The sequence below is a fragment of the Nannobrachium achirus genome, assembly GCF_963921795.1.
Source record: "Nannobrachium achirus genome assembly, chromosome: 9".
Classification (NCBI taxonomy): Eukaryota; Metazoa; Chordata; class Actinopteri; order Myctophiformes; family Myctophidae; genus Nannobrachium; species Nannobrachium achirus.
This window is the reverse complement of record NC_137818.1, coordinates 11,229,563-11,252,730: the sequence shown is the minus strand read 5'-3', so window position 1 is coordinate 11,252,730 and position 23,168 is coordinate 11,229,563. Positions and strand designations below refer to the sequence as shown.

The following is a 23,168-nucleotide window of genomic DNA, read 5'->3' as shown; positions in this document are numbered from 1 at the left end:
CCTACACGAAGAAGAGAATTACAGTGCTTTTAAAGGTAGCAGCTCTGTTATGTGTGCAATGTTATATTATCCACCCATGGTGGCCGCCCCTCCTCTCCCTCCAGGCTGCGGTAACTCACTGCGCAAGCTCTGCATGGCCTGCACACAACCACTAGCCTACACAACCACCACCATCCATCCACCCACCCTGTATGTCAGCAAACACCAGTACATCTGTATGTGTGTTTATAACGTTCCACACACACCCAGCCGTCTCTCTGTCCTGCTCAGAGGGCTGCTATAGTGACCAGTGACCACAGAAAGCGGGGGTAAGGACGTTCTTGCATGCATTTCATTCCCTGTGTTCAGTTTGATCATAAAGCGGGTAGCAAGCAGGCTAACTATGCACAGCTAATTGTTTCTGTATGGCTGATGTTAGCTCGCTATAGCTAGCCTCAGTAGCTTGCAATGCATAGCAATGATCCATCCATTCTGCAGTGCGTTGTTGTTGTTGTATCATGGATGGTTTTGTTTTTCCTCCCTATAGTATAATCATTGTTGCAACATTCTTGATTTAATAACTCATTTGGAGATTAAAAGGTGATCATGTCTGCACTGACTGAGCCCCACAGCTCGTTTGCCAGGCAGGTTGCTCCATTGAGCTTTGGGGTTTATTATGTCCAGGTTACTATTTAGTATTTACAATTTAAATGCTCTTCAGATAGAGTGATTACACTAAGCAAGTTAAGTAAACACATGCATTAAATAGACAGTGTAGTGCCTCAGTAATCTAGGATCATAGGTAAAACAAGAACCTAGAACTTCAGTCTAAAAACAGTACAATAAAAATAAAGGTTGATTTGTATCATTCATTGGATTGCTAACCATTAACCTTCATGCCAAGGACACTCAAAACCACGAGCTTGTTTGTCCACGGACCCCCAATCTGAATATGTTCTGTGCCAGGGTCCCCAGAAGAGACTATTTATGTTAAATGATTTCTAAATTGTTCCCCATTTTTCAAGATGCTTTTTTTTTTTTTTTTTTTTTCAAAGACAGCAGATCTCAAACATGTCACATGCAGCACATTGTGAGCTTGTAGATGGGATATTTTTTGGGTCGCCCAAATAGAAAACAATATTTTCACATTATGGTTAAACTCCTTGATTGATTGAAGAATGTATTAGAAGTTTGCAATAGAAAAAAATACAGTTTCATGACAGTACAAATCACTGGTACAAGGTCAACTAAAAGGAGATCCTAGAAAGCCGAGGATTATTTCCACAGGAACCACACTTTAAGTATCTCATATAACATTAAATCTCACATCTCATATAACACCTTGTGGTGTTGCTATATGAACTGATTTAGCTGGGGACCCCCTGGAACCCTTTCAAGAACCCCTGGGGGTCCCAAACCCCCATGGGATTCAAGTCTCCAGCATTTTCATGAGCTAACATAGCTAAACTACTGCTGTATAATGATGGGAATACATAGGATGCATTCTCAGCACCGAATATACTGCACCACATCAGGAGCAAGAAAACCATCTTAACTCATTGAATGCCCTTTTCAAGATGGCCGCCAAGTACCAGGATGCCACGTTCCTAAATTTCTAGTGCACGGATCAATTTTTAGTGCACGGATCGTGCACACCCATGCACCATATATGCACCATATGTGTAGTACTTTTTAACAGCTTTCAAACAAAAAAATCCGCTTGGAAATCCGTTCAGGCATTCATGAGATAGAAGCCTTCAAAGTCAGACAAAACAGCCATTTTTGACATTTTGAAAGATGTGTTTGTTATGGGGCTAAACTTTAGAGCATTTTTAGAATTTTTTTTATAAAAATGTTTTTTGAAATTTTTTATTTTTTCAAAATGGCTTCCAACTCGGGAAACTCGGGCTGTGGCAGCCTGGGACTACTGTAATAACTCGGGAAACTCGGGCCTTGGCAGTCAATGAGTTAAATATATGTGTATGTGCATTTTGCCTCTGCCTGATGGGTAGCTTCGTGGGCAGTTCTTCCCAATTATTTCAAGGACCCTCACAAATCACTGTAGAGCAGGGGTCAGCAACCTTTTTGAAATTAAGTGCCATGTTTTTATTTTCTAGATAGTGAGTGTGCCATGTAGACATACATTTGAATGGCACCCCATCAAAGATTTCCGATATATTTTGATTGTCAGAACATTGTTATAACAATTATAACCTTAGATCCCATTGCTCCCAGAGATGAAGGTAGAATTATGTGCAGGATGTAATTTGCTGCAATTTAGGTGACTTAATTTAACTGACCACGTTTAAAACAATATTTGATTTTAAAATAAAAATCCTCTCTCATACTTATGCCAGTGTGCCAGTGATCACCCTCCCCTGTGCCAATGTTGGCACCCTTGCCTAAGGTTGCCTAGTATGCCTGCCCCTGCTGTAGAGTATACAAATAGAACTTAAGGGTCTATTTGGTTCCACTTCTACACTCAGAGTTACAGACCTGTAAGGGTCCATTTGGAACCCTGGAGAGGATTGATTGATTTAATACTTTATTAGCAGTTCGCATAGGAAAAGCACAGTACAGTTCAGATACAAGGTCTACAAATAGGATTTAAACCTAAGGCTTGTTTACATTTTTATATACGTTGCTATTAAAAAACACACCCTACCCTATCCCTACATTGATATAGGAATATAAATGGAATGGATATTATATTCACACGTATTTCTTCCGCTGCCTGGTGCATATTCTTCTCAAACGGATGTCCGTATGTAGACTAGAGTAGTCTAAATGCCAGAGTGTTGAGAGTTTAAAGTGGGTAAACTTCCTGATGATTGGGTGGATGCATGTTACTGACATTCTGAAGGAGCTTAGCTTACTGCATTACAGATGCTTAAATTCAGACTCTGACATATCTGAAATTAATTTGAACTCCTCTAAATGTGATGTCTGTCTTTCTACAAAGGTGTGGCGTATTGAAGTAAGCTGAGCTACACTCACTGCTCCCCAGTTCTGCTTCTGACCTGGAAGTGGGCAACTTTATCTACAAATGGATAATGGAGACTGGGGCCATAGGGTAAGAGCTGGATTAATGAAAGATTCATACATTTAAGATGTCTGCTTACAGCGTGCTGCTGTTGTTCATGTTCCAAGCCAGTATGTCTGTCTGTCTACAGCTAATCAAACCACTATAGTCCGATCAGCCTTGTAAAATGGTAAATGGTACATTTATATAGCGCCTTTATCCAAGGCGCTTTACATAGATTGTGCATTACATTCACGCATTCACATACCGACGGAGGAAATGATGCAAGGCACCAACCTGCTCACCGGAGCAACTAGGCGTTCAGAGTCTTGCTCAAGGACTCTTCAACACTAAAGGTCTTTGCACACTGCTGCGTTTTTCGGGCCGAATATCGGGAGTGAATTTCGTAGTGCGTGAATAAATAAATCAATCATGTTTGCACACTGCCGCCCGTTTTGTATTTATATTCGGACCAGGGTTGATTCTTTTCCGATTTTCGCAGCTGTTGCTAATGAGTCCTTTGCTCTCTCTCTCCTTGGCCTGAAAAATGCTTTTCGAGGATTTCGGATTTCCAAAACGCAACGAAAACACGCAGTGCAGTGTGCAACGAGCTTTACACTGGGGGAGCCCGGGGTGAACTGGGAACCCTCCGTGTTCTAATGACGGTTTCTCTACCCCTGAGCCACTGCCGCCCCTTGTAATTCTTTTGGCACACTGGCAACAAGGCCAAGGACCCCAATTTTAAAATAATTGTTCAAATCCATCAACGCATCATGCCAGAACTAGCCAGTCGCGGACATGCAAACGATGTGATGGCGGTGTTGCTGCATGAACACAAACCCATCCACGTGAAATCATTACAGCAACAACTGACTAAAGTGTATGCATTTACGGTCGACGACTTATGTTATACAAGTTGTCCTATTAGAAACCGATAACCCATAATGCATGTTCATGTTGCAGCAGTGCGTGTCTCTTAGTTCCACACACAGCGCCTACTGATGCAGACACATAGTTGAACTCTATGTCCACACACAGGGGAAGCATACAGGGACACAGATATTTTAATTTGCAGTAAAGCTTACATTCATAAAGTCATGCATAATATATCCTCATGATAGAACATGCATGTCACTCAGCATGGGCACAACTTTAGTGGCGGTTCCGGGCATATATGGCAGCAGAGACTCAGTCTCCAACAACCAATCTGTGGTTATGCCCAAGCTGGATCACCAGGGGAAACAGATTTCTTAGACTTGTCAGGGTGTGGGGGGTCCCCAGTTCAAATAAGAGGTGAATTGATCCCAGTGCATGAAAAAGGACAATACATTCATCTCCATGATAGGATTATTGTGAGTGTTTTTCTTATCATGATAAACGATAATAGCGATTATCTAGTTATTATAGTTCCAAAGTGTATGCTTCGTTTTGCGCGAAAAGTCTCACGTTCCACCTTTTCGTTCCGCTGCAGATGACAACAAACCCTGTCACCCTGAACGTGGGCGGCTCCCTGTACACCACCAGCCTGTCGACGCTGCAGCGCTACCCGGACTCCATGCTGGGCGCCATGTTCCGCGGCGACTTCCCCACCACGCGCGACTCCCAGGGCAACTACTTCATCGACCGCGACGGCACGCTCTTCCGCTACATCCTCAACTTCCTGCGCACGTCGGAGCTCACGCTGCCCATCGACTTCACCGAGACGGACCTGCTGCGCAAGGAGGCCGACTTCTACCAGATCGAGCCGCTCATCCAGTGCCTGAGCGACCCCAAGCCGCTCTACCCGCCCGACATCTTCGAGCAGGTGGTGGAGCTGTCGAGCACGCGCAAGCTCTCCAAGTACTCCAACCCGGTGGCCGTCATCATCACGCAGCTCACCATCACCACCAAGGTGCACGCGCTGCTGGAGGGCATCTGCAAAAACTTCACCAAGTGGAACAAGCACATGATGGACACCCGGGACTGCCAGGTGTCCTTCACGTTCGGACCGTGCGACTACCACCAGGAGATCGCCCTCCGCGTGCACCTCATGGACTACATCATGAAGCAAGGCTTCACCATTCGGAACACGCGCGTGCATCACATGAGCGAGCGCGCCAACGAGAACACGGTGGAGCACCACTGGACCTTCTGTAGGCCGGCTCACAAAGTCGAAGACTGATTTTAACCGAAGTTACGCCTTTTTAGTTAGATTTATGTTTGTTCGACTTTTTTTTGTCTTCATGATATAATAGTAAGCCTAGTTATGGTTGGTTTTGCGCTGTGTGTCACGGCACCAAAAATGGCACATCTACGAGGGTCTACAATTGCGTCGCGCTCCGAGCTTGTAGATCTGCTATTTTCGGTGTGCGACACCGGTGTGCATCTAAGTATGAATCACATAAGCGTCATAATTAAGACGGAATCAATAATGTTGGTGTACATTTTCATACAGAGGGGTGAGTTCTCTGTATTTTATTCCTCGTGGTACATGGAATAAGCTTCTGCCATTTATGTTTTTATGGACAAGAGCCAGACAGATAACATCAGTGACATTAAAACCAGTTTTTAAAACTAATATAACATTATAATTATCCTGGTTGATGTGCAAGCAAGTTATCAAGGTGTAAATACATGAATTGGTTTACTTCTAAGAGACAGACAGTTTTGCACATTATGTGACCATGACCAGGCTGATCAGGCCCAGACGAGTACTGTATTGCTAACATATGATTTGATTGCGAAATGATCGCAAGCTGATAATGATTTCCTACTAATACTTAGCTATACAAGCAGAAGCATTGATTTTGTGCACATGTTTTATTTAATCACGCTATATTTCACCAACACGGCCATAGTGATGAAAAGAACAGCGATGGAATGATGCCCTATGGAAAAGAAAAAACATTATTGAATGTTATTCAGGGTGCCTAGTAAGGTCACTTTTACATGTATATTTTGATTGTAACCTGCATGTTTATCAAGCCATAATTAAACAGATAAAGTCTCTAGGATGCAAGACGAGTGGGCACTAAGGAAAGATGTAATATGTTCTAGTTTGTGCTAAATGTTATAAGATTTGATATTTGAACATATATTGAACATGCACAGTACCTAAGACTTAAAATTGTAGTAGTAGTTTATTTTGGTCATAAAAGAATATTCAGGTGTTCACATTTTCTTTCACATTTTACAGATTAGAACAAAAAGGTTTAGGCTGAAGCCAATGGCTTAAATGTACCATTCAGCTTCTTGTTTATGACCACAATGATTGGATTTACAGGTTTTGTAGCAAGTGTAGAATTATTAGACTTTAGATGTCAAATGTTCAATCATGTTCAAATCATGTGTACTTTACATTACTTGATACACTATTCCAAATATGTATATATTTTACATTTTGGACCAAATATACAATTACATTGAGGTGCCCACTCTTCCTGTTAACCAATCTCTAGGCTGAACACCAAGCCACATTTAAAGTGTAAATGCACCCTGAAATCACTCAGGCTATTTATCAATTAATGCCCTCAAAATAAAAGAATAAACATATATGTTAAGTTATGTTTGTATAAATATGCACATGATCGCTGTAGCTTGTTGAAACCTGTTCTAGAGACCCTTAAAGCTACAATCTGTAGCTTTTTGATGTCTCACTTTCCCACTCAGGGTTCCCACGGTCATGAAATGCCTGGAAATATTCTCTGACTGGAGGAAACCTTGTATGTCCAAAACGTACTCGAATACATCAAAAGTAGCAGATCTACAAGCTCAAAACGCATTGCTTCCCGCCACGTTTTCAGCTTGTGGATATGCATGCTACTTTGATGCTTTTGTGTGACACTGTTGTATAATCAACTTAAAAAACAAACGTATCTTTTTACACCTTTGCTCGAGTCTGTCTTGGTGCATTGATAGCATATAGGCTACTGGTTTACACCGTAAAAGTTGCACCGTACGATTGCCATAGGCGTGGAAATGGGGTAAAAATACGTTGAGAATTCATTGTTAAAAACGTGTGGTAACCCTATTTATTGGCCTTGTCAACCAGTGTCGACATGTCCCAGTGGAAGAGTGTTGAGACCTCCTTCAACTGCTGCTGATGTACTAATTCAGCTATAGTGTATATTAACATACTCTACACGGATTGGAAGTTCTGCATTGTAGCGGATGAACACCTTTTTATCCAGGGGCAGAATAGGCTGCTAGACTGTGCCAAGAAAATAAAATCATCATAGACTACATATTGGACCAATTGCATTCCCTTATATTATCATAAAAGTGGTCTTTTTCTTTTTTTCTTTAGCCCTGTCTTGTCATTGTATGGTACTGTTTCTTAACCACTTTAGCCCTGGCTGTATCAGTGGCTCTCAAAACAAGTTCCTCCTTGAGGGGGTTACAAAATGGACGCTTATACAGGGCTGTAACCCTGAGTTATGAGGGGTCTTGAAATGTTAAAAAAGTGAGAACCACAGCCTTATCTACTGTACTTCCTTTGTATGACAAATGGCAAAGATGGCTAGTCTGCTGTATTAGCCGCTTTTAAACTTTGTTTGATATACATCACATGCCCTGATGCCCAACACAGAGACGGCAGGGCCACAGTGGTTAAGAGCGTGGTAGTGTTGCATGCGTGTTGTCTTGTGTATGTACAGTAATAGCCTATGTATTTTCCATGTGTGTATCCAGTATTGTGACGTCGTGATAGCTCATTTCCGCTGATGTAGTTGGTCTCCCTGCAGGTGAATAAACACATTTGTGTATTTTGTCCCTCACGAACTCAACATTTTGATTTACATCTCTGTTTCCCTTTTGATGTTTTGCCGTGCAGTCATTCATAGCATTGTTATACTGTAGCTTTACTTTCTACAAGCTGAGTCATGAGCTTGTATAGATGGCTGTTTTATCTATTTTTGATTATTCTTTTCACCTATAATGATATGCCATAAGAAAAAATACTGAAAAGAAAATGCCGATCTACAAGCTCAAAACTTGTCATTAGTAGGTTGGCTATTTTCACTAGTTTGGGTCCTGGGGAGCCAATTTTAGAATTGATTATATTGTACTCTGTTCTTATGGTCATAGTCCTGACAGTCAGCCTGAATTTTCATTTAGTTTCACTACATTCTTTGCCAGAATATATATTTTGTAATGCCTTTCATTAACCACCTAACAGATCTGGTCACAATATAAAATAAAATACCATTGACCGGGTCTGTAGAGGGCGCACTTGAATAAATAAAATGGGCTACACGCGTGTTGTGGCTCTGCGACTACAACCGGACGTTGCGTATAAAACGGTTGCGTTCGTTTTACTTGTCGAACAACGGTGGGCGAGAGGAGTCGATGCTGTTTTCACCTCTGACAGAGCGGCGCGTGCCTTCAAACGCCGCCCGCCTCGTCTAGGACCGTTGATAAAACACTCACTGCTTATGTGTTAGTCACGGACAACATGTCAACAAGGTTTGGTAAAGGACAAGCACGATATGTAACCCAATGTAGTCTACTAGTGTGATGTATTTGTGCCGTTGACGTCCTCCGATGAACACATTATCAAGACCGTAGATTATTTGTATTGAAGTTAAATAATGGTTGAGAGCAAAAGGAAGACCGTTGTGAGGTTTTTCCTGGGTCTGGTTCCTGGTAAGAAGCGCTTTGGACCCTACAGGTTCCTGCCTGTGTTCTTCTGCATCGGTGGAGTGATGGAGTGGATCATGATCAACGTCAGGATAGGACATGAGACCTTCTGTACGTATATTATATATACCAGTATAATGCAGTGTACATTTTTACATGAAATAAGCCCAAAAGCTTACTAGAATCTCCTTTTAGTTGACCTTGTACCATTGAACTGTACTGTCATGAAACTGTACCTTCCTATGCAAATTTCTAATAAAGTCTTCAGTCAATCAAACATGTACTTTTATGAATAAAGTACAAACCTTGAAAAGGACCCCAATGCAAACAAGCCATATTGTGCTTGTGGTTTAAATCATATTAGTAGACCTTGTATACAAAGTAGGCCTTCTGTCCTGTACTTTTCCTTTGCAAAGTTCTAACCACTCACTCACTCACTCACTCACTCACTCACTCACTCAATCATTCATATTATGTGCCATTAACACACCCACTTAATAATTTTCTTTATATTAGTAGGCCTATGGTTAATAATACAGTGGAGTTTGACTTTGTGTATAACAACACTCTGCCTCTGTCAAACTGCCTTGCACTCATATTTTAAACCACTGCAGCGCAGTCAGAGTCAGTGTCTCTTCATTGACAGTCTACAGTAGCCTATACTTGCTTTGAACTTGTACACTCTTATAACATATTAGTGTATCTTAAACCATGAATGTAGGACAGGCATTCTTAGATTTGCTATTGCTGATGTATTTGGGCTTTTAATTAAAATGTCTTGGCCACTCTTCCGTTTTCCTGAAAATCCCATTGAGATACAAGATCTCTTCTTATATACAATCTACCATCATGGTTGATGCTTTCCCTGAAAATCAATGTTCTCTCTCAGTGAGTTATATACTTAAACTGTGTGTGCGTGCGTGTTTGTCTGTCTGGACTCTGGAGCTAATCTCAGAAACCGCTGGACCTGTCCGTGGTACATTCTTTGTGCACACTGCCAGCAGGATAACTTAGTACTTACTACTTACACACGCATTTCTTTTCACACATGCTTTATATTCTCTGAAATATTTGACATTTTTATTTAACCTTTTATTTTATCGACGGTAAATGTTTCTTTTTGTCCAGCATGGCCCAGCTTCACTATCTCACACAGTGACACACACATGCCCATCTGGGAGCTGACCAGTCCAGTACAACCACAGTCTGATTTCAGACTCAGCTTAAGCTCTGAGAGTGGGCGGGTCTATGGGCTGGAACCAGGCTAGTACAACCACAGACTTTTGTACTGGTAGCTGATACTGTTGTACTGAGACTGGGAGCTGCCCACACATGCTTAAGCCCATTTCCCACTGGGAGACCATGACATATTCACATCACACCATATTGTTGGCCACTGAGCAACTCCACTGGAGCAGTGCCCTGCTCAAGGGCACTTTTGTGGTGGGTGTTAAAAGGATAACTCCAGACTAAATAACATCTAGGCTCATTTTCCTACTGCTATTGATCCCCAAATGACTGTCCTTGGGGTCTATTAGGCAGAAATGCCTTGGTTGAGGAAGAGAAAGATACTCGTTCAAAGCCAACTTTTATTTTCAGCTCCTATAATTCAATGCATTCCTTGAGAAGACTAAAACTAAGCTAAAAACAAATAATTTCCTATACAAACATGTTTTTTCCTACTATGTATAAACTACATAAGGTGAAATACAATGCACAAGGTTGCACAGACTTAGCGAGCTGCAGGCACACTTAAAACTTTGTAGAAATGTTGTTTCTATAATGTGAAATATAAGGCTTGTGATGTGTGCGTGCCAAGATAATCATCATTACACCACTGTTTGAGCGACAATTAATTGTCAGGTTTCTTTCATAGTCGTGACAGGCTGTTACTAATCAAACTGCTTTTCTGTCTCCCCCCCCCCCCCCCCCCCACACAGATGATGTCTACAGAAGGAAGCAGTCGGAACGGGACTACGCACGGAGGATTGCAGAGGAAAGCTCTCCATGAGCCCGGCATCCTGGTGAAGGCCCACACATGGTTGGACGTCGTCCTTCTGTTTCCCTCAGGCTGCAATGGACTTAACACTAGAGACTGTACAGATGTGATGTTTCCGGCCGAGATACCGATAATCGGCGTTGCTGTCATGGTCGATAACCGACAAGTACTGATGTCGAATATCTGTATAAGAACAAGTTAAAATGTTGTCTTTTTCTGGAAAAAAAGGCATATAAACACTGAATTTGAAAAAGCAACGCCTCTTTATTCCCAAACTAGGGATGCATCGTTATTGAAATGTTGGCCCTTAATCCCAACACAAACACAGCTTGAATGTAGTATTTGTTATTTAAAAATGTCCCAATATGTCGACCCCTTTGAAAGCTTCCCCCGATTATTGTCCATCCCTAGACAACGCAGCACCCTGACGGGCTAAAATACTATGCATTATATGGACATTTTTTGTTATGTTTGCCTGCCACAAAGTTAACAAAAAGCATACAACCATGCACAAATACTCCTACAAATTAAAACAAATCGGTTAAAAGAGTTCATGATAATTTATTGACCCTGTAAACAGTTTAGGATGACTTTATTCATTATTCACCAAAGGGGGGAAAAAAGTCAGCCTAGGCAGGCTGTCTCATACACATGCCATCATCATGCCATTTCTGAACCGATTGATGAAGTTGTGTCAAGCTCTTGTTCTTGAAGAAGAAATATATTTATAAACTGCAAACCTTTGAGTGTATGATGATTTTGTTGATAACCACTATAAGAAAAAGAAAAAACAAGAACAAAATGCTATTTCCCACAGGTTCTCAACCTTTTCTGGATCAGGGCACTTAAAAATCTTGGAAGCATTCGTGGCCCACCCATCTGACCACTTACTGTAACTTAATACGTACTGCGTGCATTTTCAGAGCATGCTTATTTTATTAATGAATTGATTGATTAAATGATGGATCAATGGAACTATTGTACTTATTGGACCCACAGGTTGAGAACCACTGGTATTTCCTATATGCTGTATTGAACCACTGGTATTTCCTATAGGCTGTATTGTCACTGTAGCGACTGATTTATACTTAGTCACTCATCGCTGACTCGCACCAAAATAATCTAATTTACAAGCTAAATAACAGATCTACAAGCTGCGACACATGAGCTTGTAGATGGGCAGGCGTTATTGACAAAATGAAAATATTTACAATTATGATAAAACAATATTTTGGACCAAATACCTACAGTATATATTGCTATTTTGACGATAATATAATGTTAAAAAAAAGGCAGCTCTACAAGCTTACTATGCATCACTATGCGACACTTGTGAGCTTGCAGATTGTGCAACATCCTGCCATATCGCACATTAAAGGAGTAGTTCACCCCCAAAATGTCTTTGTTTCTATTGATTACTCACGCCATGGAGACTTGAGTTCAAATTATTGTTATTATTGAGTAATCAAATTATTGTCTTAGGAATAGGACAAATACAAAACAATATTATTGAACTCAAGTCTCCATGGCGTGAGTAATTAATAGGAACATTTTTGGGGGTGAACTACTCCTTTAACGATGGACAATAATATCAAGTCTCGTGTCCACGATCATGGATTATAATGTTGACCCCAGCCCTTCAAGACGAAGTGCGACTGAGTATGAATCAGGCCTTAATGTGCTTTCCTTCTTCCCTGTTGCATTCCTGGGTTGGTTCACCCGTCCAGGCCAACTGGAAGCGTTGGTTCACCGGTACAGGCCAACTGGAAGGGCCCGCAGACAGATGAAGCTGTTGGGATGCTGGGACAGCCGGACTGGGTTTCCATCCAGCCTCACCTCTTCCAAGTTGGCCCTGATGTAGTGAGTGCTGTTGCCTTTGCAGAACGTCTCGTCCGTCACCGCGTTTATGTTGTTATTCTGCAAGAAAGCCGGAGGGAGGAGGAACATTAGAGCCTTGTCAACTACACCGCCGCTTCAAAATCCCAGACATGAAGAATAAAACAATACAGCGGGTGAGTGCATTTTATGTGTTTTTTACATTTAGGTGAACGATCCGGAGCGACTCTGGAAGTTGCGGTATCGCGCTCATTTCGTTATTTCCAAGGTAGAGATATGCCAGTTTTACGAGTTTCTGCAACGAAAAAAGAATACATGCAGTATGTTGGTTAATGACATTAACATAAAATTATATTAACAGTGTTGAAAAGAAATGTGCAAATAATAAGAATGCTCAAGTATTTATTCTAGATCACTGGCTCTCAACATGGGGTCTGTCCCAGCTAAATAATTCAGTTAGTGACCAAAGGGATTGTGTCTGGGAAAAAGATAAATCAAAACGATTTAACATTTGTTCAGTTTTTCCTCCCCAATTTTATTGTTGTTGAAAATAACAGATCTGCAGGCTCATAACGCGTTGCATCACAACATGATGTGAGCTACTGGGGTTAAAGTTACTTCTCAGTCCTGGGGACTGATTTCAGTATCGAGGATTCCCATAGGGGCTATTTCTGAGATCAGTGCAGATCTGCAAAGAAATGTCCACGGCGTGAATGACAAAGTCATCAAAACGCTAGTCAAGTGATCTCCAAACTAAAAAGCAGTTATAATTTCAATATATGAGTATTTGAATTGGCCAGACTAGCATAGGATTGGCACACACACATTCAGTGAAGGTATTTCAGAAATTCAGGGAAACAACCCAAATATTGGTGTGCGCTGCGTGCACCATGTTTCAAAAGTCACATATTGGGACTTGGTCTGAAAATAAATGTCTGTCTTAGGATTTTCTTTGGCTTTAACCCTGTGAGCTTGTAGACCGTGTTAAAGTGTTTCCTCATTTTGCATGGGGACCTTCTGGAACCCCCTGAAGGACCCCTGGGTGTCCCCGGAGCCCACTTTGAAAACCGCCTCTGACCTACTGCATACTGCAACACATTAGTCTGGGATCACTTCACTTTTCGGGCTTGTAACCGGTCTGGAGCGGAAACCACAAAACGCCATGTTGTAGTACTCAAAGGACTACAATTTGGCCGGAACTATCCACCGGAAACAGTTTTAACCCAAAATAATTCCCCTGCGCTCAAGGACATACTTTTAGGGCCTACCTAATAAAGTCCTTGATGCGGAGTAGTTTTGCTTTTGAAAAATGTGTTTGGTATATGCATCTTTTAGTCCAATTCGTAGCGACTGGAAAGACTACACTAGGCTACTCGAGCATTTTAATAGAGATTGGGGAAACAAACGGAGGGAACCAAATCAAAGCGACGCCGCTTCTTCTAGTGGTTTCCGCGCTTTAGGTGGAAACCAAACGGCCTGTTGTGAACAAACACCAGGCTTTCTCTCAGAAAGCCTGGTGGGCGAGGTTAGCAACACATTGGTTCTGAAAGTGGGGTCCGTCCTTGGGGAGGGGCGATTAGTTAATATAGCGTCACAATTCTAACCATATTTTATACGGTTATTTAAAATAGCAGATATACAAGCTCATAGTACATCACTTCTTAGTGCCATGCTATGCACTTGTAGATCTGCTATTTCAATTTTTTAAGATCTTAACAATTACTGCAAATCGTTGAATATCGTTTTTAAAAAGTGAAAATACTAATCTTTGCAAGTTCCTTGGGGGTCCCTGGCACAACATATTTGTAGATGGAGGTCCTTGGCCAAATACATAACATACATTTGGGGGTCTTTGACATGAAAAAAATGTTTGGGAAGCACTGACTGCACTAAAACAGTAGTTCTCAACCTTTTCAGACCGTAACCCCCCCTACCCTGACAAGCACTTGAAATACAGGAGTTGAGGCATAACATTTAGTTTGATCACTTTTCTATAATGGTCTTTTTCTTTTTTTGAGGTATTAAAAAGGTCTTAAATTGTAACTTCACTGTCACCTGGGGACACCCCCAAAATCAGGTGGGGACCGCCTGGGGGCCTGAACCACAGGTTGAGAAACACTGCACTAACACAGTGGTTCTCAAACCTTTTCATGTCAAGGACCCCCAAATTGACACTTATTAGCCCCGCGAACCCCCATTTGAAAAGATATGCAGTGATTCTGAATCATTTTCATTTCAATTATCCCCAGTTTTACATGCATTAGGCCCCATTCATTGGGCCAAAAACAGACGCAAAAAAACTATGGTTTAGTGATGAGTCATCACTTTTCACAAGGTGTATGCAAAAAAAAAAAAGCTTGCAGTGGATTCAGAATAATTAAAAACACCTAGTTAGACCCCTCACATCCCACTTAAAGCATATTTTTGGGAGTGATTTTTTCCCTTATAGTACAGTGTATAGTAAGTGAATGAGACCCAGAATTACCCTAGCTGTCAAACATTTTGCTAGGGATGTTGAATTTCAATCTTTGTCAGATATGTTACTAGACACCTTTACGAACACATTGATGAAGAAATTGTTTGTCAAGGAATTTATTCCCCGATTTGACAGGTATTCTGCTAATTTTCCCTGACTAGTGTCAGAGGCCTTACTTTAAAGGCGGTGGACTTGACGCCCTTGGTTTGCAGCTGGTTGAAGTTGACGTTGAGGGACAGGAGTTTAGGCGGCAGCGCGGGCAGCTTGGTCAGCCTGTTTTCTGCCAGCGTCAGCTCCTCCAGGTTGGTCAGTCTGGAAAAAGCCCCGTCCTCGATCTCACTGATGAGATTCCCAGTCAGGTCAATTCTCTTTAACGTCACTGGAAGAAAAGAAAAAGAAAGAAAAAAAAAGGGGTGAATACGCTTGAGTTAAAGATGCAGTGCCATGATTTATTTCCCCCCTAAACAGAGGCGTCAATTGGGTATGGCAAGCTATGGCAGATGCCATACCTTGGCTACAGGGGGAAATAATAAAATGTACTGTAATCGTGCCTGTTGCTAAGGTATGGCAACTTGACTGATGTCTTGCACGTGCGCCCTCACGCGCGTGCAAGACACCAGTCATGTTGCCATACCTTAGCTTTTTCTGAACTGACGCCACTGCCCCTAAAACATGATTACCAGGTATTATGATCATACTAGGAGGAGGATTTGTTTCCAAAAGAGTGTACAAAAAGAGTTAAAATTAGGTTGTTAGGTGGCCACACCCACCAGTTTATTAAGTATGCCTGGTTGTCATGGTGGGTGGTGACCCAGCTGAAGTTAGCTACACCCACAGTGTTGGGTGAATGGTAAAAGGGGAGGGGTTCATTCTATGATGTAATTTGCATCTGTGTTTTTGGATCGGCACTTTTGACCCACAAGGTGTCAGCCTCCAGGAAGAAATACAAAATACAAAGGGAATACATAATTGCTCATAACATGATGGGTCTAATTAAATACTGTCAACCTCCTAGACACATGAAAACCAGAAAAAGTACAAAACTATGGCACCACCTCTCTAATGCTCATTAGGGAGTGCGATGGTATAATAGAATTAATAGATGTATTTTTATGTATCTTTTTATCAGTGATGTAACTAAGTATATTTACTTAAGTACTGTACTCAAGTACAGTTTTGAGGTATTTGTACATTATTTGAGTGTCACTTTACTTCTAGTCCACTACATACACTACACTACATAGGCAAACATTGTACTTTTACTCCAATACAATTATTTGAAAACTTTACTTACTAGTTACTTCTCAGATAACAATTATAATATTATAACACATAGCCTACATGAACCACTTTAACCCTATTTTCTAATTTCTACCTAGGCTGTTGAAAATAGCTGATGCATTGTGAGCTTGTAGATCTGCTATTTTCAAACATTTTGTACTTTTACTTTTGGTACTTTACTTTTTGATGTCAATACTTTTATTCAAGTACATTTTGAATTCCAGACTTTTGATTGTAACAAAGTACATCTACAGTATATTGCAGTATTGATACTTTTACTTACTTCGAAAATATTGTGAGTACTTTTTCACCACTGCCTTTTATTTTTAAGCAGAGTAGCAACAATGGCAGATGTATTGTATATCTGCTATTTTCTCTTAGTGCGCGACACTGTTGTACAGCATATTATAAAGTAGGCCTTAAGTGGTTAATCTGACTAATCGATTTAGTTGTTTATTAAAAAACAATATTAGAGTCGATTCATTGATATACAGTATATAAAAAACGTGTTATTATTATTATTTGATTAATCAAAGAAGCAATCGATTGAATAATTGCTAATAAAATGATCGATAGTTGCAGCCCTAATACTCATTAATAAAGAATCTCACAAATACAACAAATATATTATATTCATGTATTATAATTCAGAAATAATGCAAAAATCAATGTATCTTTTTATTTACCCATGTCTGCAAAGTCTCTGGAGCTGATCTTGGTGATCTTGTTGTAGCGTGCGTACAGATAGGCCGTCTCCTTTGGCAGTGCCGGGACGGCGGTCATCTCAGGAGACACCTCCTCACAGTACACCGAGCCCGTCAGGCACACGCACAGCAGGCATGTGGGCAGCTCTGAAAGCACACAGGCACACGCACACACGCGCACACACACACACACACGCACACACACACACATACAGCAGGCATGTGGGTAGCTCTGAAAGCAACGCTATTCTGTCAAACATTCCTTCAAGCACAGCTGGTCTTTCCTACTGATGCTGTGCACGACGCTTAATGATGATTAAAGCTGTAATACATGTAAGACAGTGTTTCTCAAACCTTTACATTTCAAGGTCTCCCCTTAACTCTGACAGTGTACAAATGGAACCAGACTTGTATCTTCTGTCCATTTAGACCCCCCTAAAAGAACCCACAAGAGTCCCTGGAATCCACTTTGAGAGACACTGATGTAAGATGTACAGTAGGTGATATTCTTTGGTTAAAAGTTAAAGCTCTAGGCCTATTATGTGATATAAAATCATTGCTATGGAGTGTCTGTTCAGTAACAGGGGTCTCCCTGTCTCTTTAGAAAGTACATTTTCAGGTGGGTTGCCATTTTCCTCCGGTCAGGAAAGAGAAACCACATTGTTCCAAATAAAAATATACTTTATATGTCTACTAAAGAGCTGGGGAGACAAGGAACAAACACTCTACAGCAGAATACTATGGGAATATAAAGCAATTTAACAATTGATTAAAAAAAAATACACTGCCTCCATTTGGTTACATTTGTACAGTCTCAGAGTTACAAATGGATAAAAGAATACTACTGAGGACTGTTTTCTATATTGTAGGAGGACACACCAAAAGTGCTTGAATAGTCTCATTTACATCCACTAATCATCCACACTAATTAGCCACATTCCTATGTTGCATAATATCTTTAAAAACCATTAAACCATTAAAATCCGGAAAGCATCCGTGCATTTTAGATGCATTGGCTATTCAAAAACAGCAGATGTAGAAGCTCTAGTGCCACCCTGCCAGCTTGTACGTCTGCTACAAACATTTTGTGGGGGAAAAATCCCTAGAAAGAGTGAGAACTACTTGTCTAGATGGCATTGCAGAATCGGCCTCGGGTTTTAAAGGAGTAGTTCACCCCCATTGATTCCGGATGGGGAACCAAATGCATTTGGGTCCCCATCTGGAAAAAATGGGGGATACATTTATTATAATCACATTATTTTCTTAGGAATGCGACAAAAAACAAAAAACTATTATTGAACTCAAGTCTCCATGGCATTAGTAATCAATAGAAAAAAAGTCATTTTGGGGTGAACTACCCCTTTAATGGGTTAGCGATGGATCTAGCTGTTGAAAACTTGATGTGCCTGCATATGCAAATACGCATTAATACCATCAGCTGTTGCAGGAGATGCATCTGAATCTTCTGGGGTGTCATAGTCCAGAATGACGAGGTCTTTCTGCAGGGAGAAAAACATCTCGTTTGTACTTCAATTCAATTCAATTTTATTCAAGTGTCAAATCATAACAAGATATCTCAAGACACTTTACACACAAGAGCAGAGACCCGAGCAGAGACAACACCCTGGGCAAGCACTTTTGTGACGGTGACAGTGCTTGACACGAAAAGAACACAATGTGTCCCTGTCACCAATTTAAAGCCTATTAGTGCATGCGTTATTACGACGCTATACTTTTTACCTTAGGTTTTCTCGCCTGCTTAGGTTTCACAGCGGAAGACAACATCCACGGGACCACGATTATCATGAAAACCAGAGTCCTGAAGTGCGTCATGGTGTTGTGTGAAGGCAATGCTGTCTGCTGGGCTGAAATCTGAGGTACATGTGAGCGGGAGAATTTTCCGTCCACTTTTATTAAGCTGGCTGTGGGTGTATTGAGTTAAAAAAAAAAAAGAAAAGGGGAAAAAGGAAACCCACTTTAACTCGCTAGATGCTGTGCTGCCTTCGCTCTCTGGTCTTGATAACTTTTCTGCGGTTCTTTTTATTCCATGGCTCTCTGGCAAACGCATTGGGAAAGTCATTATTGATCGTGGGCGGGGAGTATTAATTTTAGCCTTTGTTGATGGCAAGTTGGCACGTGTACAGTGCATTTCTAAACACTTGCCTCTGAGGTTCCCGTTGAGCGAAAAAGGGGACCTTTGTCCTTACTGGAAGGACCGAGCAGGCGGTTATGTGTGTTTCGGGAATAGATGGAAAAAGTTAATGGAAAAATGTTGGCTTTCGAATTCATGAACAATCAAGGAAACGGGTGTCCAGAGAGTGGAGTGAGAATAAAGGCGAGGAACAGTGGGTTATGATTACTGGAATTTTGGCCGGAGCCCTTCTGTATGAAGTGAATATAAAACCAAAGGCCAAAGCAAGCAATGCACTGGAGAATGTATTATTCCAACCAAAAACACCTCACTTAACATACCAACTTAACCTGTTAACAATCCTGTATAATTTGCACCAAAAAAAGAAAAGCTTATACACAGCATACCCAAAGTAAATTTTTGTTCTTAAGTTAAAGTATCAATACTGCGTAGAAATACTATGTTACAACAAAGTAGTAGTCCCATATTAATAAGACAAGTACCCACAAGTTTCAAATGTATAGAGGGTATGCGCGTGGCATCATCATCATACCCGGAAGTTATGCGGGAACGCCTACTGAGTGGAAAAAAAACCCTACTTTCTGGCCTTGACATCCCATACATCCAAACAGAAAAGTCCTACCTGGTTGCATTAAAAGAGGTTAAACGACGTTAAACTCACTTTGCAACTCACTTTGCCACTCGATTTGCCACTTGATTTGCCATTCACTTCATGCATGCACATACCCTCTATAAAATGTATAAAAGTCTACAAGCTCACAATGCGTCGCATCAGCTATTTTCAAATAGCCAAGTTCAAACAGAGCTGAAGTTGTTAATGTTTGTTTTGTAATAATAATCCAAATCTACAGAGTAACTAGTAACTCAAGTTGTCCAATAATTGTAAAAAATGTAATATTTGACTATATTTGAGCATATAACATTGGAAATACTCCAGTAAAGTAAAAGTACCTCAACATTTTACTTAAGTACAGTGCTTGATTAGATGTACTTGGAACTTGGAAGTTACTTTCCACTTCAGTTAATTTTTAACAATTCTGTCAAGTCTTGTATAAAAACTAAAATAGCAGTGATCAAACATGTGAGTACTTCACAGTGACTCCGTCACTGGAATTGTTTACATACTGGAATTGACTCTCAACGTCTGAGCGACTATACAGCCAGGGATATAACTGTTAGGGCCCGGGGGTTTGGACGAGGTATCGGTCATCATTTAATTTCTTCGATTACGTCTGTATCAGTAATTATGCAGCTGACGTGTCATGATGTTTAACTGCATTCAACCTGGTGTCCCTAATTTGGACACGAGGCACAAATTCTGAAAGGTTTTCAAAACATTTAAAGAAATTGCAGATCTATACAAGCTCACAATGTGCCACATTGCAACTTTTTTAAATAGCACTTAGAATAGCATTTAAAATAGCAAGTGGTTTAAATACACTTGGTTTATCTTAATTTTTATGTACTCACATAGATTTTAAAGTTGTACCATGTAACTTTTTTTATAAAACAAATCTTAAAATTGTCCTAACTGTTAAATCGCTAAAGTTTTAGAACACCCACTCCGTTATTTTCAGCTTCTGAAGCCTTCTCTTGATATGTTTTCTATGATCCTGGCCGTGGACCGATTTCGCGCCAAAATGACGTAATCTGCATCATCTGTATACGTTGTGTATACGTTGCCCAATCACATCGCCGATCATGCACACATGGTACACTACCGGCCAATCACAGCGCATCTTGAAGTGGGGTCGCCATATTTGTAGTCGCCCGTGTGTCTCTTTACTCAAAAGGTAATCTCGCCTACCAGGCAGGGTGAAGTAGTCCGTTTCTCCGGAATGCCTGAACGCACAGGAACCAGGGACCCCTCTAAAGATAGCTCTCGGCGTTGTGGAGGCAGACGCGGGGGTGTGAAGGTACGAAAAACGGGCGAAAGACGCGAACGCGACCGCGGTTTGCTATAGGGCTACTGACCACTAGTTGAGCATCTTACACAGTATAGCTTTAAGTCAAATCAAATCAAACCATTTCCCCCCCCAAATTGATTAGAACATATTGCAGAATATTGGTCAAAACATCTGTAATCGGTCGACTCTCCAAAATCTGACCCAGAAATCTGGCATTGGCCGAGCTCTAGTGGTTTTATCCTGGCTTTTCTTAACGGAAAATTGATTTTCATAAGTCATAAGACTAGCCTCAATTGATAGACACCTACTTTGAGAACACATGCAAATTAGTGGTGCTCCCAAATACAGGAAAACAGACGTTGTGCTATGCCTGTGGTTCTCAACCTGTGGGTCAGGACTCCCAGGTGGGTCCCCACGTGGTTTTGGTGGGGTCCCCAGAATGGCCAGATGACAGTGAAGTGTCATTAAAGACCCTTAAAAAAAATATATATATAAATAAAAATCAATCAGTATACTATAAAATCTGGTCAAACATTGGCCAAATTGTCAAATAATATAAGAAAGAGTCAACTTTTTTGAAAGAACAGAGCTTGTAGATCTGTTATTTTCACAATATTTATCTGTGGAAAAGAGTAAAACTAAATGTAATGCTTCAATTCCTACAATTTTACAAGTGCTTGTCAGGGTGGGGGAGACCCCAGTTCAAATATGATTATGTTGGGGGGTCAAAACGTCACAACCTTAAAAGGTTGAGAACTGCTGTGCTATGCCATTCCAAAGTAGTGGGTATTAGAGGTCTACCAACACATAAAAAGTAAATTATTACTTCTTAAAGACAAGTAGCTTTTCAGTTTTCCTATGAATTTTCAAAATTAATTAAATTTTCCATGAGAAGTAACAGGACAAGTTCTTTTTTTTTACTCTCTCTCTACCAAACAAGATGGTTTATCTTCCGTCTGTATTTTATTTGAGGTGTGGAAACTTTATCCTCGTGCATCCTGCCAACATTCATGTTTTCCCTTCCAATCCAACCTTCTGTGTTATGGCTTCGAATAATGAATTCTAAAACAAAGATTTAAAGTTTAAAAAGAAATGTAGTAAGTAATTCTGCACAAGTGTGACAAATGGAAAGGGGGGGGGGGGGGGGGGGGGGGGGAGGGTAGTCTTCTCCAGAACGATTTCCAAAAACAAAAATGTTCTGATGAAGACTTGAACTGTCAGAATGTTTATTGTGCAGGAATAAAGTTGGGTTCAGGGCATTTAATTAAGTGTGCAAGTCTTATTTTTCTAATTAATACTAGGCATTTTTCATTTTCATTTTATGACGTTTTGTTTTTGTGGATACGTTTGTTTTGACATAGAATCCCAACCATTTGAACAGTACCGGTATATACGCTATACTTCATTAATTGGGGTTCCCCAGGGGTCTATAGTAGGCCCCTTATTTTCTCTCTATTCAACTCTATTCAACAAAAATAACAGATCGCATGTGTGGTAGGTTCCATGTTAATAATATTTTCCTCAACCAGGAAATGTTTGTCTTCTGTTAGATACCGGTATTCCATAGTCTTCTTTGTGTGGTCTCCAAGCTCACCCAAAAAACAGACAGTGCTGGGCTCCACAGGTGGATGACTGGATAGTCGACCCTATCGTCAAAACATCCCTGATTTAATTCTGCTTCGGTGTGTTGCATAGTTTTCCCCTGCTCTGTCCTTGCTCCGTTTCCTGTCTTGTCTACATCTGTAACCGCAGATGATCAAACCTGTTCATGTCGAGGATCCCAAAATTAACATGGATTTGGAAAATGTTTTGTGCCAGGCACCCACTCGCAGAACTACAAGGTAGTAAATTGGTTATTTTCAAATAGCCTATGTATATAGAGTTAAAGTGGTTAAAGCTGCACAATGTAACTCTGAATGAATGAATAACATGTCATTTTGTCAATCTTTAAAGGAGTAGTTCACCCCCAAAATGAAAATTGTTCTAATGATTAGTCACACCATGGAGACTTGAGTTCAATCATATTTTTTTGTATTTGTCGCAATCCTAAGACAAAAAAAAATGATTATACTGTAGTAAATTTACCCCCATCCAGAATGATTCTGAATGGGGACCCAAATGCATTCAGGTCCCCATCCGGAATCAATGGGGGTACATTTATTGTAGGAATGCGACAAAAAACTAAAAAATATTATT

General features: G+C 40.7%; 3 protein-coding genes across 3 annotated transcripts; 2 read left to right on the top strand and 1 right to left on the bottom strand.

Moving 5' to 3' along the window:
- The first annotated feature begins 212 nt into the window (after positions 1-212).
- On the top strand, positions 213-7,314 carry kctd6b (potassium channel tetramerization domain containing 6b). Its single transcript, XM_080733405.1, has 3 exons — positions 213-308; positions 2,942-3,052; positions 4,473-7,314. Exons 2-3 carry the CDS (start codon positions 3,026-3,028, stop codon positions 5,160-5,162), a joined length of 717 nt encoding a protein of 238 aa, XP_080589531.1. The 5' UTR covers positions 213-308; positions 2,942-3,025; the 3' UTR covers positions 5,163-7,314.
- A 1,125-nt stretch (positions 7,315-8,439) lies between these two features.
- uqcc5 (ubiquinol-cytochrome c reductase complex assembly factor 5) lies at positions 8,440-10,917 on the top strand. Its single transcript, XM_080733462.1, has 2 exons — positions 8,440-8,728; positions 10,558-10,917. Exons 1-2 carry the CDS (start codon positions 8,569-8,571, stop codon positions 10,626-10,628), a joined length of 231 nt encoding a protein of 76 aa, XP_080589588.1. The 5' UTR covers positions 8,440-8,568; the 3' UTR covers positions 10,629-10,917.
- A 1,445-nt stretch (positions 10,918-12,362) lies between these two features.
- ognb (osteoglycin, paralog b) lies at positions 12,363-18,746 on the bottom strand (the record flags this gene model as incomplete). The annotated part of the gene is made up of 6 exons (XM_080733974.1): positions 12,363-12,533; positions 12,655-12,747; positions 15,105-15,307; positions 16,896-17,060; positions 18,346-18,412; positions 18,654-18,746. 6 exons carry the CDS (start codon positions 18,744-18,746, stop codon positions 12,363-12,365), a joined length of 792 nt encoding a protein of 263 aa, XP_080590100.1.
- Positions 18,747-23,168: the final 4,422 nt, after the last annotated feature.